This window comes from Poeciliopsis prolifica, unplaced genomic scaffold, assembly GCF_027474105.1.
Source record: "Poeciliopsis prolifica strain line A6 unplaced genomic scaffold, Auburn_PproV2 SCAFFOLD075, whole genome shotgun sequence".
NCBI lineage: Eukaryota > Metazoa > Chordata > Actinopteri > Cyprinodontiformes > Poeciliidae > Poeciliopsis > Poeciliopsis prolifica.
In genome coordinates, this window is record NW_026562450.1 from 985,560 (window position 1) to 999,281 (window position 13,722).

Genomic DNA, 13,722 nt, shown 5'->3' on the forward strand with positions numbered 1-13,722 from the left:
CCCCCCCACACACACACACACACACACACAAAACAACAATCCTCCATCCGAAGGACTGCTCCTTTCTCCCCCGGCTAAAAGCACATCTGGTCCTCGGAGCAACTCCCCGCGGGACCCCCGTTAGCGATCCCTCCCAGACATGAACTTGGCCTACCTTAATGTTTTTGTTCGTGCTAGTCTGACTCTGTCATGTGGAGGGGCGGGGTGGCAGCGGAACGTGGAGGAATTTTAACATAAGCTGGCTTTATTATTGACGCAGCAGAGAGAACGTCAACACGAGAAACTTCTGGGAGACGGCGGGGGGAGGGCGAGGGGTCATGAGTGAGCTTTTGCAACAGCGAGAGCTCTTAAGGATCGGAGGAAGCGTGGAGCAGCAGAAGGGAGTGGCCGGGTTACATCATCCAAACATCTCGGTCCTCGGACCATCGTTTGAGCACGACGGCTGCACCGCCGAACACTCCGTCAGTTACTATGCTGGCTTGCTGCCGTGCCACTAAGTCAATCTGTGAACCAGTCGGTGGTTAAGCGACGAAAATGAAAGCAGAAGTCTGCTTTTAATCGTACACTTTTACTGACAATTGTCCCAATCAGCCAACAGTCAGGCAGACCGTCAATCACATGGAAGCAACTGATTAGAAACAGCTGTCCTTAACCCAGACCCCCCTTTCCTCCGCCCTTCACCTCCACCGGCTCCCCTGATGACTGACTTCATTGTTTCAGGAGTCCAGCCCACGTTCAGCCGTAGCACAAACTTACTTCTACTACTGTGCTCCTATTCTCCTCTGACTTTTGTTTTTTCTTCCTCTGCCGGACTTTGATGCCGGTATCCTTTTAGCAGGAGTCACTTAAAGAGTCACTGGGCTCTTGCTTCAAACCGTTTGTTATTCCAGCAGACACTCATTCAAAGGCGGCGGCGTCTCTTCAGGTTTTCATGACATCTTTGGAAAGATTAACTCCTTCTGATTACTGCGGCTACATCTAAATCCACTTTTGTTTGTCTTTTTTTTTTTCTTTTTTGCGCAGTCTCCAACAGCCCAATTCTGATCCTTTCAGCCCCCCCAAAAAATTTAGTCTGTGCCACTTCCACAAAGTGCAACTAGTTCAGATATCCAATAGTTTTCAAAGCGTCAGCAGTCCGAGTGGTCGTGTTGCTTTTTATATGGCTTTTATGTGAACAATGTGAGACATGCGTCATAATTCTATACCAGAAAATACCAGATACAGTAAATCAGGACATAAACAATGGCTGAACATTGTAATTATGAACTTAGAAAAGAAGTCTGTGTCACTGAGGCACATCGCAGTCCCCCAACTCTTACCTCTGATTAAATATCCAAACAGACTTCGCAGTCAAGTTGTTCTTTCTTCTCATTAGCTTCCTTCCTCTTGTGATTTTGTGACAATACTGTCGGCTCCCATTGCTAAATAAGCGTTAAAATCGTTCCATAAATGCCTCCGTCCATTATTACTTCGGGAAACAATGCGCTGCGGTGTGACGGTGGCATTCTTTCTCTGCACACGCGGGTCATAAATCACTGAGTGAATGTCGCCAATGATGGCAACTTGTTTAAATATGGAGAGATATATCAGTTCAATAAGTATTTTCAGCTCAAGCGTCACACCCAATTATGGCCAAAAAAAAGACCAAACTGACAATAGATGAGGACAACTATAAGCTTTAAAAGCATTCATCCATTTGCCCTTCCAGGGTCACAAGCGTCTGTTACCTATTTCCAGCAGTAATTGGTCATTGGGGAACTGGTCAGACTTCATCGGAAGATGGATGAAGCTAATTTCAGGACAGTCCCTGAGGGAAACTTCAAAAGACTTGAGACTGGGGTGGAGGTTCGTCTTACAGGACGACGACGACCCTAAACACACATCCAGAGCTACAGCGCAATGGTTTAGATGAAATTATCCAGTCTTGACCTAAATCTCTCTGGCAAGACTTGACAGTCAAGTTCAGTCTGGCTGAGCTTGAGCTGTTTGAAAAAGGAGAATGGCCACAAATGTGTCTCAGTGTCCAAAGTTGACTTAGCGCAAAAGATCTGCAGCTGGAAGTGCGGTATAAGGCGATTCTACGCGTCATGTATCTTTTTCCCTTCCACTTTTCAATTATGCACTACTTAGTGTTTGGCCTGTCCCACAAAATCCCAATAAAACACGTTGAGGTTTGTGGTTGCAACATGAGTAGTGCAGTGTGTATGTTAGCGTCTTGTGGTTCCGTCACGCTCAAAACAGGCACGACTAGCAGACCAGAGATTATTCAACACCTGAAGATCTGCTATTTAAACGTCCAGCCATCCTCCACCCAGTTAAAATGGCCTCTTGGGTCGTGATGAACGCAACGCGGGCCAATAAATGTTAAGAAGCTCCTGATTGTGACCACAAGGAGCCGGTGCTGCTCTGGAATTAGCTCTGGCGGTCGAGAGGAGTTCCCTTCGGTTTGGATAGCGAATGTCAGATTGTTTACGCGGGTGTCGACACGACAACCCCCTGCGCTTGAATAGAAGGCAGAACCAGCATGGAACCAGTTTGCAAAAATAAACACTTCCAACTTGTCAGGCGGTGTATCGCACAGAAGCAGCAAAGAACGTTCAGAAACTACTTGGCAGGCGGCGGTGTATACTGTCTGTTACCATCTGTTACCCAAGGCATTTTCCCAGTTACATGAACAGACTGGAACCAGTAAGTGAGAATAAACTTTTTCAACTTGCTAAAAGTGTGAAAAATCATTTCAGACACAGTTTAACTGATGCGAAAAGTTCCTATTTTAACTTGTTTCTCCCAGCCGGCTTGACCTCAAACATCACACAGCCTTCTAAATGAGGCTGCAGTCTTGCCCCTCACATCTCCGACATGGAGAAAGACTTCACATGAAAGATGTGTTTTTGTGCGTGTGAAAATGTTGGTAAAGAATAAATCAGCTTTGATGAAGTTGCAGCAAGACGGATTTCAAACCGCACCACCATGTCGCTATTCAGTTCCTGCAACATATTTCCCAACATGATAAATATTTCATAGATTAAGATTAGTTGGTAGGAATGTCTGTGCCAAGGTCCAAGCGCCAAGTCTTCAAGGACTCAAAGGTTTGCCAAGGCCTTTAACGAGTTTCTGAGTCGCCTTCTGTAGGTCCATCGAAGTCAGGTGTCTTCCCCCAAGTCAAGACTCAGTCTCAGCTTTAAGTGCGGACTTCAAGACTCTTTTATGTCTTCCATGCGAGTAGAGGATGGAGCAGGAAAGGTGCCGACAAACGGAGACCCCGTCTGTAATGTAGGCGCTCCTTTGGTGTGGGAAAGACAAAAAGACTGAGACAGGGAAAAAAAGCAAGACCTCAATCTACTAGTTCACCTATAATAAAAAGAGGAATCAAGATCAAAAGAACACCAACCCAAACACTGAAGGTTGAAATTAGTGTCCTGTGTAGGCTGGCTGGGTTTAGGACTGAAAGGCCTTGGTGGAGGTGATTTGGCAAAAATAGGTCTCCCTTTGGGGGCTTTTCGGAACATCCCAGGTCCCGAAGTTCATTCAAGCAGAGGTGTCAAGAGTCCAGTCTTTGAGGATCATTGTCCTGCAACATCTGGCTGTGTCTCATGTCCAATGAAAGCAAATCAATGGACTGAATCGCCTTTCCATGCACTCAATTTCTACAGAGCCCTGCTATTGACTTAATGATGGGATTTAGGTGTGTTGTTGCTGAAATGCATCTAAAAGTTGCAGAGAACTGGAGGAACTATATAGCTCCTCTTGTCCAGTGCAGCTGAGGTTAAGGAGCTTCGGATCACCCTCGAGGTCGTGACCTGATCTTGAACAAGTCTAATGTACTGGCTTATACGTTTGGTTTAAACACCTGCCTGGAAGCATTTCTCTGTCAGAATTCTTGTGGCGATGCTACAAAGTCTCCGCCACAGGAAGACTTACGGCGAAGTCTTCTTCACCACAAGAATTCTGACCACAAGAACTGTGTGCAATCTTATTTCAACGCAACTGCTCCCAATTCTCTAACTGGATGTTGCTCCTGTGCATTTCCTCCGCCGCTCCTGGTCCTGTCGCCTTTTTTCGCATTCAGCCAGAAGCACTTCAAAGCCTCCATGTGAATCAAATGTGATTGTTGCCATGCTCACAAGGGCAGACCAGACAGAACCAGAGGAGAGCAAAGCGTGCGTCTGGTCAGCTTCGTGTTTCACCTCTTCAAAGAGGGAGCCTCTGCGCATGTGTTGCCTGACTGACATCATCTGTTTACGACGGCTGCTGTGTAGCGGCAAAGCCGTCGCTTTTGATTGGCTACGGAATACCGACCCCTGAAAGTGCTCCAATTTTTTGGGGTTCGTTTCAGTTTTGGGTATTTCCAACCCAGTTGCTCGGATGCTTTGTTTAGTCGTGGTTAAGTTCGTAGAAGCGCAGCAGTCCTGTCAGCTATGTGCTTCAGCACAAACTCCAGCATGAAGATACGATTTGCATTTTATTTGAATCAGCATATCCGGACTGCAAATTACGTTTTGTCCGCAAAGATGGATGACTGAACTGCTCGAGCTGTCTGAAAGCAGACGGTGTGGAGAGACTGAGCTTTCAGAACAGTCGCAGGCCCCTGCTGTGATTGTTGTCAGGTTGGAGAGGCAGGGCAGCAAATGAAAGTCACAGCGTTAGACGTGTCATGTTCGTCTCAAGCTCTTTGGACTGCACTAATACACACCCTGGCAAGTGAATGTGTAAGCACCACACACACACACACACGGCGGTGGTGGTTGCCAAGCCAGGTTTCCGGAGTGCTTGAGCATGCTGCAACCCCGCGGTCACCATATGGACGGGTACTAAAGTCAGGACGCAGAGACAGTGAGGGATGGGAAAGGGAATCGGAGCGTGAGATGTAGGGATAAAGTAAAATATGCGGGGGAGAGGCTGGACAGGAATGAGGCAGGAAGCATAGAAGGTGAAAGAATGTGGTTCTTTTTTGGAGATGGAAGCAGATCAACCCCAAAGCATGAGCAGACTATACCAGTACTTAAGACTGAGTGGACAAGGTGAAAAAACTACATTTGAAAACCTGCTCTGACGTTCACATTCAACGTCAATATTGCTGCTTCGGCCAATAACCAATTTTTACCCATATTATACTTATACTTCTCTGGCCTTTTGACTTTGTGAATATCTCCGTCCCTATCAGACGCTCAAAGAAAATGGCAACAAGACGTAGGGTGCCACCAACAGTTGTCCCCATTTCAATTCCCCGGCCATTTACTTCTTCCTGTCCAGCTACCAATGAATAAAAGCCATCGGTGTCAATACAGCCTTTTAAAAAAATAATTATATACTAGTAATAATTTAACGAGGAATTTAAACTACTCAGCTTAATGTCAAACTGGGAAACGTTTGATAGAGCTGAAAATGTCCAAGCGTTGCAGTGACCATGTCATCGGCTTTGTTTCTGCAGTTTTAACCAACTCAAATTCAAGGCTTTTTAAGACAATTGTGAATGAAATGTAATACCTGTGTTATGACAGAAATGGACTAAAGAAAATCATAGTAATAGGTTTTTTTTTTCACAAAATGAATGTAGCATTGCATGGGTTGGCAAAGAATGAGCCAGTGTCAAAGACCAACATTGTGGATAAAGTTACACTTTCCCCAACTACACACAAAAAAAAGCTGGCTAGCCAACTAGCAAGGCTGCATTAGCAGCTGGTCAGCTGTTGCCTCGTCCGTCTCAATTCACAGAACACAATGAATTCGTCTCCAAGCAACTCAAACGTTTGCCTGATAGAAAAGTCCTGTGACAAAAAAAAACATTAAAGATTAAAGTCTTGACACATTGAAGACCTTTAAGATTTAAGGGCTTAATTTTAGATGCATGAATTCAAGACTGAGGAAGCGTGGATCCCTTACTCCAAATTAAGTCAAATAAAATTTTCAGCTGAAGGAAGAACAGCAGGAGATTCTAATGAAAGCGATAAGCACTTTCGCTTTAGGGCTATTAATTTACAAAGGAATCCGAGATGACCAATCATGCATTCTGTCCACAGTCAATTTCACATATCTATTCCAGGGCCAGTAATACAAGTTGTGTTAAATGCGCAAAGCGCCAGTGAGCGAGCATGAGCGTTTGCTGCGGTGGCTGGTGGGCGATGTGCTTAACTGGAAACAGGCCACATCCAGCTCTGATTCACAGGAAAGCAGAGGATTACTAATGATAGAGGGATGATAAAGGATGGGAGTTAAATAATGCCAACAATGGACAGAACCACTTTGTGGATGATAACAAGCCCTGGAGTTTGGTAGTGGTCAGGTTATCTCACAAGTAACCAGAGACAACCAACACAAGCTGGTGCGTTAGTACCGGTGTCCTGAAGTCGGGCACAGATGCCACAAGGTTCCTCAGTGTTTGGAAGACAATATTAAGATCTCCACATAGCATAATCGGACGTGGGTGTTTAGAATCTACAGGGGAAATTATCTACACCGCCATCAGCTGTCTGCATGTGCCAAACGTTCAAGCCAATCCTTCTGTGCTCCACTAAGATAAATTCAGGATGTGATCTGGTGAGCTGAGGAAATGCGAGGAGAGTAAAATAACATCGTTTGGTCGTGTAATTAACACTAGCTGGACACGATTAGGTACATTTGATCAGCAGCTTGTACGGAAAAATTAGACAAGGACGCGCCAGTGCTTAAAAATTATACGCAACGTTTTGAAAAATATGTACAAATATTTTCGAAAACCGTCACCATGTCACGACAGAGAGAAAAGATTTCCACTAACGTAGCATTTTGTCATTTTAGAAAGTGAAGGGCACAAAGATTCATTGAGTGAAATATTTCAGGCCTAATCACTCATACTTTGCCATGTTTGATATTTGAGACATCAAGTAGTGAAGAATACTATGTACACTGTATTCACCGTATGTGAAGTACCACAAAAACAATAATTCTTTTGTAAATAAGATTTTATTTGAAAACCAGGGTCAGGCTGTCTGTTTCGGGGCCAGTTTAGCTGCTGCCTTGTTTGGCGGCCAGCCTCTTGTCTCTCTCCTCGGCGATGGTCAGGCGGATTCCCTTTCCTCTGGGCACAGACACCCAGGCCTTGTTGCCCTGGAACCACAACAGGTCACGTCACAACAATTTAGATTGGTCAAATGGACTCAGAATAATAATAATGAAAAGAAAACGCATCAAACATACCAACTTAATTGGTGTTCATAGATTTACAGTATGCAAATATTAGCAATATATTTGATAAAGAGATTCTACAAGTTTCATAAACTCAAATGTAAGGCTTCTTAAGACCACCATGAATAAAATGTCAGACTTGCATCACAGTATTATGTACAAAAGAGCATATTTTATATTGCAGTGGCAAGCTTTTCACACAATGGACCACATGGGTTGGAAACAGAAGCAAAGATGATCATCCAGCAAAGTGGAAATGTTTTACACTTTAGTGGCAGACATAAAAAAGCTAGCTAGCTAGCAAGAGTTTACTAGCGGTAGCTGTATCAGAACATAATGAAGATGTGTATGTGCAACTGAAGGAAAATAAACGACATAGAAGATATGAGATTAAATTGTCTTTTCACGACAAACTTTAAGACCTGTGATTCGTGTGTGTAAGGCCAACTTACATGTTATCTATCGACTGTCACTTTTCACTACCATTATTTTAGGTAATTGAAATTTTTAAGGATGCGCTGACACCGTTTGATGTAAAGTGTACATCAAACATGTGGGTTATGGAGCTCAGAACTTCTTAGAGGAGTTGGTAAGATTTTTTTCACTGCTGATCAAAACCACTAATGATCATCACTGCTCCAAAACGACACGTCTCAGAAAGTCACCTGAACAAGAATCCGGAAAGTCGTTTAACCCAATTTGAAAGTCAAAGACACGAGAAAGCTGGATGCTTTCAGGTGACAGCAGCTTGTACGGAAAAATTAGACAAGGACGAGCCAGTGCTTAAAAATTATACGCAACGTTTTGAAAAATATGTACAAATATTTTCGAAAACCGTCACCATGTCATGACAGAGAGAAAAGATATTACATCCCAGCACAAAAACACGGACAGTGATGATGACGGTCCAAGTCTGCATTTGCTCACCTTGCCAATGACAAAGATATTGGAGAGCCTGGTAGCAAAGCTGTTGCCTGTGGTGTCCTTGACGTGCACCACGTCGAAGGAGCCGGGGTGGCGCTCCCTGTTGGTGATGACACCAATACGCCCCAAGTTAGCGCCACCGGTCACCATGCACAGGTTACCTGGAGACGGAAGAGCAGAAGGAACCGGGTCAGTTCATAAAACGAGGCTGGAGAGAGAACAGCGGAGTTGGAGTAAAGAGTCACACCTACCAGTGTCAAACTTGATGAAATCTGTGATCTTGCCGGTTTCCAGGTCGATGCGGACTGTGTCGTTGACCTTAATGAGGGGGTCAGGGTAGCGGATGGTGCGGGCGTCGTGGGTCACCAGGTGGGGGATTCCTTTGGTGCCGATGAGGATTTTCTTCACCTTGCACAGCTTGTACTGCAGAGGGAAGAGACGATCCACAGCAGAGTTAAGCACAGGCATTTCTGCTGCTTTTAAATAATTGAAAACTAGAAACATTATGAGTTTCAGGAATTTTATAACAAACTAGTCAATACTTGTCATGCCTAGTGCCGGGAAATATAACTTCGAAAGAAAATAGTTTTTCCTTCTTCTCTGCTTTCTTTTCTGAAAGACATTTTTTTTAATGAGTTGAACAATGGCGTATTATTGTACATGTGTACCAGGACATTTACAGCCATAATAACAGAATAGACAGAATTTTACCAGGATATAGTCTCACATTTAAGAAAAAAATTGCTTTAATTAGAAAAAACAAAACTTGTGTTATTATATTGGACGTCTCCATAATTCTCCTAATATTCCCTTCAATCTGGTGATATGACTATTTTTCTATTATTTTGACTTTACTGTCATATTACTACGAGTGTATTCTTGTGATATGAGTTTATCCTCCTCAAAATAAAAAAAGAAAATCTTTGCCTGACCCTTTTATTTCACCGTAGATTTAACCCGAATTTATAGACATCACTATAAACCGTGGAAACTCAAGGAGTGCATTGGTGAAAAAAATTAATTCATATTCTGATTTTGGAGGCTCGGCTCTCACCTTGGCCTCCTCGGCGGTGATGCGGTGGACGGTGAAGCGTCCCTTCACATCGTAGATCAGACGGAAGTGCTCACCAGTCTTCTCGATGCTGATAACGTCTGAAGGAAAGGAATTGGAAAACATTGTTGAATTTCACATGACTCCGTCGATCAGCTAACTAGAAGTCATAAGCAACCACCTACTACAGAGTGACCCAGTGCACACTGCTGCCTCAACATAACGCAGATATGCAGTGAAGAGAGAAGAGATGTTTTTATTTTGTCCACAGCTGACAGACAACCTCAGGAACCTTCACTCAAAATGTGCATGGACAACTTTGTTCAATTAAATCTGAAACTAGCCACCGTGTTAAAGAGCGGGTGTGTGTGTGTGGAGATGATTTTATCAAGCTATTCCCTGCTGCCAGGCCCACTTTTAGCAAAAAAAACCCAATTATGTTCTACTGGAGCTCAGCAAGTAAGACCAACTAAATGATCAGCATCAGATGTATATTTTAAAATAAAAGATTATCCCAAATAGCTTCTAAAAATGGCCATCACCTTATATAAATCTTAAAGAAACTTGCTTTAAAGACATTGGTGCACCTTTAAGTTTTTTTTAAGAGACCACAAAATCTGTGAATTTATAACTTTGGTATATTATAGATGAGAAAGTGTTGAGATTTAATATAATAAATCAAGACACCATAAAGCAAAGACTCATCGCTCAAACGTCTAACAACAAAGACAGCTTTGGGTGTCAATAATCAGATCTACTTTAATCTGGACGTCAAAACACAAAGCATTCAATTCACTCTGCATCCAAGACAAACTGACTGATCACATTTTTACTGGAAACTAAAATCAGTACTGATGTCTTCCAAGTCTGGCCTGCTACATGGGTTTAATGCTTATTTTCTTTAAGGGATAAATCCTCATTGACATGCTGAGAAACAGGGAGTATTTTAAGTTCACAGCTGTATTCAGTGAAAAACAAAAAGTCTGATATTTAACACCGACTGATTGGTGTATTACTAATTAAGAAAAAACAAAAAACACTTCAATTTAAAAATATTTGCTAAATCACTTCCACAAGCGGCTCTTTAGACCATCCATGACGCTATTAACTCGGATCCAATAACGTCATTTTTAAAATTTATTTCTGGACACTTTCTAGTGTATTTTCCACAAATAACTTTCCACAGAAGAAAATGTATCCATTTCTTTTTGCACCAGTTTTAATTCATCTTACTTAAAAATCTAGTAGCAATAAAAAGAGAGTTCTTTAAAGAAAAAAAAACAAACAGATAATTCTCATATTGATGACATTTGTCAAAACCTAAGTGGACTTTTACAGGACATGTCAACATCTACGACATCAACACTCAGTTCTAAGGTAATTAAAGTCACCAGTTAAAAAGAAGCTGGCATAAACAGAGCAACAATATTAACGCCGCAATAATTACACATCAAGCTGACTGACCAGCTTGCATCTAAAATATATTTGAAAACCAAACATTTCAATCGGAGCTCAGAACTTCTTAGAGGATTCGGGTTGTGGAGTTTTCAGCTCACTGCTGATCAAAACCACATATTCATCACCGCTCCAGAAATACCGACATCCCCGGCCCGACAGTTTAACGCCCGAACCTGACCACAACGGGCAGGAGGGGGGGGGAAAAAAGTCTCTCTAGGCTCACCCATGAAGCCAGCAGGGTAGGTGATATCAGTGCGGACTTTGCCGTCGATCTTGATGAACCTCTGCATGCAGATCTTCTTCACTTCGTCGCCCGTCAGCGCATACTTCAGGCGGTTCCTCAGGAAGATGATGAGAGGCAGGCACTCCCTCAGCTTGTGGGGACCGGTGGAGGGACGAGGAGCCTGGAAGGAGAAAGAGAGACGTTCAGATGACTAGATGTGTTACTTTCAAACGATATAGACAAAGCACTTCAGCTTGTCAAAGAGATCTGTCTATTTTCAACGCTTCCACAGCAACTGAGCAATAAATTTAGATGTCAAACACACACATCCGATTAGTTTTATTCAGTTGAGTAGATAATATGTCATTTAGCCGCAATTTTAATAAGAAATAACAGTAAAGTTTACTTACAAAGACTCCGGTGAGCTTGTCCAGCATCCAATGCTTCGGCGCTGCGACGCGCTTCAGGTGCTTCTTCGGTCCTCTTGCCTGGAGGACAGACGACAGAGTCGGTCAAGAGGCTGGGAATTCACCCATCTGAACACGTTTATATTGGCATATTAATTCTCAATGTGCACGAACACGTTGACAGCACGCTAACGGAGACTACATTAGCCCGGCCGCGTTAGCTTGCCGGCTAGCCGTGCCGCTGAAATGAATGCGGGCTGGTACAGCTAAAAGCGGCCTAACTATGCTAATATATACATTAAATCATTTTTAAGGATACCCCACACATATGAAGTGTTGAATTTTAACATGTATATTTTAATAGAAGGCGTCATTTGTGGGGGGGAACTCTTGTAGATATCAGCAGCATACCCTTTTCCTCCGTTAAGCTAAGCTAAAACGTAGCGGGTTGCGAGTGGCTTTTCAAACCACCATTTAGGACTAAAAATCCCGCCGCTGCCTCATAATTTACAAATCTGCCGTTAGTTAATACGTGTAATTTTACCCCAGAACATGTACTGGTTTAATAATGCGAACAAAGAAGGGGATGTTTAGAGATTATCACACAGCAGAATTACGAAGAAAGACAGCTCACCATGTTGGAGTCTGCGGGGAAAAGGACCGCCTCACTTCCGCTAGTGAATGATATCACCGCCGACAGCAGACTGGGAGGGACACTAATCTCGAAAGTCGAAAGCCAAAATCCATTTCAGCTTGGTAAGTCACTTTCTACCTAAAAAAGTACATAATTAATAAAACGGCTACCTAAATGTGCCATTAAAGCATTAATTTTGGAGCATGTTAGCAGATAATTGTTAAATATGACATTAATAAATCAATTTTGTAAAAGAAATTCTGCATCAGGCTTAAATACTTTGTGATTGCGTGGCCAGATGTTGTTTTTTATTATCTGTTAGATGCAAGGCTCATTTCATTTAGTCATTTCTAGTGAGAGCGAATGTTTTTTGTGCATTTGTTTGGGCGTTTTGTTGTTAGAAATGTTCTGTTCTGATTAAATCTGCGTGATTGCATAAGCTATTGATTTGCATGCAGAGACGTGGCTGTGTTTGACAGCAGCTCTTGGTCATCATGAGATACAGGAAATGTTTGTGACTCATTTGAGTCCTGTTTACATTTATAAAACCCCTGCTGGGACTGCTCTGGCCTCTGCCAAATGACTCCAGCTAATGAACGCATGCCAACCCCTCCCCTGAACGCACCTCTGCTCCCAAAGAGGCTCTGAATGAATCTGCTCTGGATTCACGTCTGAATCAAATCCTCTCTCCTGAGGATGATTGTACGTCTATATCCAGTGACCTACTTTTTGATCAAAGTTTCATTGTTTTGGAAACGCAAACACATGTTTTTTTTTCTAAATATATACATATATTAAAATGTCAGATAGGGAAAAGGACCACAGAGTGGAGAAATGTGTTCCTGAGAAATGTCAAAGGGTATAAAACGTAGCAAACGTTGCAGGTTTCGTGCACATTCTGGGAGATCTAGTCAGCGAGAATGCATTACTACATTGTCACTAAGTGTTTCTGTTTCTTTTTATCAGTGAGAATGCATTGGATGAAATACATACTCTCATGTCGTCCTACCTTCCTCTTCCCATTTTCCTCCTTCCTCCCTGTCTTTGCAGGTTTCACCTTTGAACTTTCTCCTTGATAGTGGGTTCACATTGAACTAAGGTATTTACGTTTGGAAGTATCCAAAAATGGACCTAGGAATCTGATTATTTTACGTTTTAAACTTAAACGATGAGATTATTTTATTTCTTTTTTTAACTATCCACTGGAGGACAGTGTGTCGTTCCGCACTCAAAGAGAAAACGTGCAGACTAATCTGGACCTGGTCTTGTGGTTTCATTTTTATGTTTATTTCAAGGCAAATTTCCTCTAGACCAGGGAATCATTTCTGAACCAAGAATCTTCGCATCTTGTGTTTGTCGGAGAACAACCAAGATCCAAAAGTCAACACGACAGTTTTATTGAAACTTACCAACACGACAAATACCCGCCGAGGGAGACCTGGCATAAAGACTGTTTTCAATAAGGAACTGGGTCCAGAAAAGACTTGAACAGAACAACGTAGTAAATTAGCGAAGAGTGAAGTTATTCTGACTGGATCCTAATGTTTAATTTCTCCCACCACATACAGCCATCTTCTGAAAGAGGAAATTGTAATTGAAGCCTAATGGAAAGTACAAATGTTTTATTTCTTTCAGTGGTAAGAAAATGATAAAAGAAAGCTAAATAAAATGGATAACAGCAGTATTTTCCTTAAGACAGTGTTGAAGTTGCATTTTTAACATGCAACTTCTTATAAGTGCACAGGCTCTTACAAAGCCTGTGCACTTCCCAACTCAATCCACCAGATGGCAGTGTGGTGATGTGAACCATGAGCGATAGATAGATAGATAGATAGATAGATAGATAGATAGATAGATAGAT

The 13,722-nt window shown here is 42.5% G+C and overlaps 1 protein-coding gene and 2 non-coding genes across 3 annotated transcripts; all 3 read right to left on the bottom strand.

Moving 5' to 3' along the window:
• Positions 1–6,923: 6,923 nt before the first annotated feature.
• Positions 6,924–11,965, bottom strand: rps4x (ribosomal protein S4 X-linked). Its single transcript, XM_055021326.1, has 7 exons — positions 11,862–11,965; positions 11,231–11,308; positions 10,821–11,001; positions 9,143–9,240; positions 8,340–8,511; positions 8,092–8,249; positions 6,924–7,086 (listed from the first exon to the last, which is right to left on the bottom strand). Exons 1-7 carry the CDS (start codon positions 11,862–11,864, stop codon positions 6,985–6,987), a joined length of 792 nt encoding a protein of 263 aa, XP_054877301.1. The 5' UTR covers positions 11,865–11,965; the 3' UTR covers positions 6,924–6,984.
• LOC129352417 (small nucleolar RNA SNORD61) lies at positions 7,728–7,801 on the bottom strand. Its single transcript, XR_008604878.1, has one exon. It is a non-coding gene; the product is annotated as a small nucleolar RNA SNORD61 (small nucleolar RNA).
• On the bottom strand, positions 10,648–10,725 carry LOC129352419 (small nucleolar RNA SNORD61). Its single transcript, XR_008604879.1, has one exon. It is a non-coding gene; the product is annotated as a small nucleolar RNA SNORD61 (small nucleolar RNA).
• Positions 11,966–13,722: the final 1,757 nt, after the last annotated feature.

Bases quoted from the DNA above. Each gene is read 5' to 3' on its own strand.
- rps4x (XM_055021326.1), bottom strand. The intron at 8,512-9,142 runs GTGAGAGCCGAG...TTCCCTCTGCAG, and splicing joins TCACCGCCGAGGAGGCCAAG to TACAAGCTGTGCAAGGTGAA. The intron at 7,087-8,091 runs GTGAGCAAATGC...TTGTGGTTCCAG, and splicing joins ATATCTTTGTCATTGGCAAG to GGCAACAAGGCCTGGGTGTC.